Here is a 4,788-nt window from a genome sequence, read left to right on the forward strand (position 1 = left end):
CCGCTTGTAAATGTTAAAAAAAAAAAAAAAAAAAAAAAGACCTTCCCGACGATCTACTCTGGAAAATCAAAGCATTATCTATTATTTAACACGTATCTATGTCCGAGGAAAAATGAGGAAGGCGCTGCATGATTAGGACCTAAGGGGCAACCCAGCAAACTGAGAGCGTAATGATGCCCCTAAATGAAGGGGGAAATGTGCCGCGGCGCGCTCTATTAATCAGACTGTCAATTTCACCCCCGAGGCCAAACCCCCGGGCGAACAGAACCGGCTCTGAGCCGGCAAAGGACCGGAGCCTTCCTCCACACTTCTTGTCTCTTCTCGCCTCCTACCTGGATCTATTTGTCTGCTCCGAAGCCGCCTTCATTACCCACTGACAGGAGCGTGTATTTATTTGCTTATAAACCTGTTACAATAAATGATTATTCGAACGGCGTCATTCGTACCTTAATGACGAGCGAGCGCTACTTTTTGATGAATGACATCTCGGGCTCGGAAGGATGTATGGGTCATTTTGACCAGTCATTCCCTCGCTCTGGCATCCCACAATTTTTCCGCCTCCCTCCAAAAGAGATAATAATATTTAGAGGCGTTCGCTGGGGCTGAATGAGAATTAGCCCTAGGCGCAGCCCATCATTAGGACGGGACAGCGGGCCACTGTGACATTTTTTAGAAAGCTGAGATGATGGAAAGAATAAGAAAAGAGATGATTCTGATGGAGAGAGGGCTGCACAGCCCCACGGCTGGCAAGCGGTTCTCCAATTTGTCCGATTCGGCTGGCAATGCTGTGCTCGAGGCCCTGGAAAATTCGCAGCACCCGGCTCGCCTCAGCCCGCGCCTGCCGTCCGCCCCCCTGCACGGCGCTCTGGGAGACCTCCCTGCCAAGGGCAAATTCGAAATAGACACTTTGTTCAACCTGCAGCACCCGGGCAGCGAAAGCACCGTCTCCTCCGAAATTGCCTCCGCCGCCGAAGGCCGTAAAAAGCCGGGTCAATATTCAGAGGCGGCCGCCGAGGCGGACATGAGCAGCGACGTGGAGGTGGGCTGCTCCGCGCTGCGCTCCCCTGGCGGCCTGGCTGCCGCGCCGCTCAAGGAAAACAATGGCAAAGGTAATCGCGCCGCCCTTGCCGCGCTCTCTGGTCCCATCCTCCCCGTTCCTCCGCGGCTCCTGCTGGCCCTTTCTACTGCCTTTGCCCCTAACCGACCCTCGGCAAGCAAGCTGCACCCAGCGGGCTCGGGCGGGGGCGGGACGCATGCTGGGGACCCTGCACTCCTGCTTTGCTCCTTGAGCCTCCCAGCAAGGCACAGGCCTGGGGGGGGGGGGGGGTGCCCGGCCCGCCCGCCCGCCCGCCCGCTGTCGCCCGAGTCCTAGAAAATGTTTCTGCGGGTTGGTCTAAAAGCCTGTGCGAGCTGACCGACCCCTAGCCAGCCGCTGAGTCGCGCTACAGGAAGGGTGCCCTGGTAGCTGCTCTGAACTCCGGTACCCCTGATTCCCCAAGGCCGAGTGGAGGGGGCATCCTGAGTAAGTCGGAGGGAGCGTCGCCGGGAGCCTCTGGGAGACTCGCTTGGGTCAGCGGGAGAAAAGAGTTGGAAAGTAGAGTCCACCCCCTAATGGTTCCGATTTGAGCAGCTGCTGTCTTTCTCATCTTAAAAATATTTTAAACCAAACCCAAAAGACTATCAGAGAAAGGTTGGAAGCCCTACAGAAAGCTGCCCTGCCGTCTCCAGACCACGGGAAACCCAGAGCTTACCAAACTGCGCCTAGATGTAGGCATTTTCCCTTGACCAATTTTCCTCCTGAGTTGAAAATTTCCAATTATTAAGAAAAAAAAACCCTTCCTGATTGAGTTCTTATTATTTGGTAATGAAGGGCTCCCCAAACTTTATTGATTCCATTAAAGGCAGCAATCTGTAAGCATGACAGACCCTATCAACTCAGGCAGCCTCGCGCCTTCCTCTCTCGGCTTCCCCCAACCGCGCTCAGCCCCAGCGCGGGGATCTCGGCCCGACAGTGACTCTCGCACTGTCGGCCGTTTTTTTGCCAGGGTACGCGGAAGGCGGCTCTGCCGCGGGCACCACGACGTCTGCGTCGGGCTCTGGCCTTGGCAGCCTGCATGGAGGTGGCGGCGGCGGCGGGGGCGCGGCGCTGGGCGGCTCCGGCTCGGGCGCGGATCAGGTGCGGCGCTACCGCACGGCGTTCACCCGCGAACAGATCGCGCGCCTGGAGAAGGAGTTCTACAGGGAGAACTATGTGTCGCGGCCCCGCCGGTGTGAGCTGGCCGCTGCGCTCAACCTGCCTGAAACCACCATCAAGGTATTGATTCCAGCACGCGCCTTTTCTAGCCTCCCCGGGGGTGTCTGGGTTGATTTTTGTTTCTCCTTTCTCCTCCCTGGGTGGCCACATTTAGCTGCGGGCCTGAAAAGCCGCGGGGTAGAGTCACCAAAGGAATTGGCATATTTATTTCTCAGCTGCCGAATCCGGAGGTTTGGCCGGCCTGGCCTGACCTGGGAAGGCCGGGGAATGGCGGAGCCGAGGCCGGAAACGCTGGCCTCTGCTCGATTCTGCCCAGCGCCTGCCCAGGTGCCCCTCGCCCGGGTCCATGGCCCCATTTTCCCCATCGGCGGCAAAGCCGGCTGGTCTTTGTTCCTCTGGCACGAACCCTAGGTGAAACTTTTCATCTGCTCTTGATCTTGGAGATTTATTTTCCACATAAATCGTTACAACACGGAGAAAAGAATACGGTATTTTGAAAATCGATTGGGTTGAGAAAGTAGTTTCCTAAACATTTTTCTCTTGGGCAGCAGGAAAAAAAAGCAAACTTCGCGGGGGGGGGGGGGGAGGATACAACGAAATTGTCCTTACTTCTGTATCTCTAGGTGATCAATTTTATTAATCCGGGAGAGACAGCTGGGAGGTTGGGCGACTTGGCGAACACTTCGGGGAGGATCCCACACTCTAGCAAAAGAAAAGAGTAAACTGCCAGGGATAAGGGAAGATGTGGAAGTCTCCCTTTGGTTTGATCGGGCTTTCTTTAATTTAGAGTTGTGACGAATGATGGATGTCTTCATTAGACTGTGTTGGGAGGGGTAGAAAAGTCCCCTTCCCAGTTTAAGAGGATGTTGCTCCCGCCACTCATTTGAGGCAAACGATTCCAACCATCCCTTCAGTATCAAAATCGGACGTGTGCCCTTGGGGCAGGTCCTTGCAGCTCAGAAGACTCAAGACCTCGAGCGGCGACCTTTTAGAAACTAAGCTGCCGCGGTAGCCCCTTCTTCAAAGGTGGCCTAGAATCCCGTGCAAATCCTGGGATTGAGAGAGGGGTGCTCAGCAAGGCTCGGCACTAGTGGGTGGCGGAAAGGAGAGGAAAGGTTGCGTTGGGACCTTAAACGCAGCAAAAAGCAAGGGCGCAGGAGCCGAGGGCAGAAGACTGTTTTCGCTGAGGAAGGTGTGCCCACGGCTCTTCCCACTGTCGCGCTCACTACCAGCTGGGAGAGCAGAGGGGCCTCCAAGCTGGGCCCAACCGGAGGGGAGTAGTAGGTCAGGCCATTCGGAGGTCCGGGAGAGGTGGAGAGGTCCAGGGCGGGGGCTGAGGCCTCAGGGCACTGCTTAACTCGGGCCGCCGTGCGGCTCTCCCCTCAGGTGTGGTTCCAGAACCGGCGCATGAAGGACAAGCGGCAGCGCCTGGCTATGTCGTGGCCGCACCCGGCCGACCCCAGCTTCTACACCTACATGATGACGCACGCGGCCGCCACCGGAAGCCTGCCCTACCCCTTCCACTCGCACGTGCCGCTGCACTACTACCCGCACGTGGGTGTCACGGCTGCGGCCGCCGCGGCTGCGGCCTCCGGCGCGGCGGCCGCGGCCTCGTCGCCCTTCGCCACTTCCATCCGCCCGCTGGACACCTTCCGTGCCCTCTCGCACCCCTACTCGAGGCCGGAGCTGCTGTGCAGCTTCCGCCACCCGGGCCTCTACCAGACGCCAGCGGCCGCCGCGGGGCTCAACAGCGCGGCCTCGGCCGCGGCGGCCGCAGCAGCTGCAGCGGCTGCGGCCTCCTCGGCCGCGGCGGCCGGGGCGCCCCCCAGCGGCGGCTCCGCGCCCTGCTCGTGCCTCAGTTGCCACAGCAGTCAATCCGCCGCGGCGGCCGCAGCAGCAGCCGCGGCGGCCCTGGGCTCCCGGGGTGGCGGCGGCGGCGGCGGCGGCGGGGGCGGCGCGGGGGCCGCGGGGGGCTCGGACTTCGGCTGCAGCGCCGCGGCGCCCCGCTCCGAGAGCGGCTTCCTGCCCTACTCAGCGGCTGTGCTTAGCAAGACCGCCGTGAGCCCGCCGGACCAGAGGGACGAGGCGCCGCTCACCAGATAACTACGTCGCCGCCGCCAGGGGGCTGTGCCCGCCACTCTGAGTGTGCCCGGGAGTCCCCTGAGCGCCCCCCGCGCCCTTCGTGCGCCCGCGTGCCCTCTGCGCACTGCCCGCTGCTAAAGCTGCCGCCAGGGGGCGCCCCGGCGCGGGAGGCCGAAGGGAAGCTGCCCCGACCGAACTGGGGGAAAAGAGCCCCGCCAAAACCCGGCCCGTGTACCCTCAAATTATTTCTATTTTTGTATTTGCTACCCAGCAGCTTTCTCGTGTTTCCCGCCGCCCATGCCCCGTTTTCCGCCTCGGTCCCGAGCTCTCGGTCTTCCGGAAGACAATCCCCTTGCCCTCAAACTAGTCCTCTGGGGTGTGCGGCCCCGGCTGGCAGTCCTCAGGCCCAGGTTCCTCTCCTGAACCACGTGGCCAGAAGCCACGGAGAACCA

General features: G+C 60.3%; 1 protein-coding gene across 1 annotated transcript; it reads left to right on the forward strand.

Annotated features, from left to right (window-relative positions):
* The first annotated feature begins 682 nt into the window (after window positions 1-682).
* EVX2 (even-skipped homeobox 2) lies at window positions 683-4,357 on the forward strand. The gene is made up of 3 exons (XM_035006631.1): window positions 683-1,109; window positions 2,046-2,314; window positions 3,641-4,357. Exons 1-3 carry the CDS (start codon window positions 683-685, stop codon window positions 4,355-4,357), a joined length of 1,413 nt encoding a protein of 470 aa, XP_034862522.1.
* The last annotated feature ends 431 nt before the right edge of the window (window positions 4,358-4,788 follow it).

The sequence above is a fragment of the Mirounga leonina genome, unplaced genomic scaffold (assembly GCF_011800145.1).
Source record: "Mirounga leonina isolate KUSES-001 unplaced genomic scaffold, KU_Mleo_1.0 Mir_151, whole genome shotgun sequence".
In the NCBI taxonomy this organism is placed as follows: Eukaryota; Metazoa; Chordata; class Mammalia; order Carnivora; family Phocidae; genus Mirounga; species Mirounga leonina.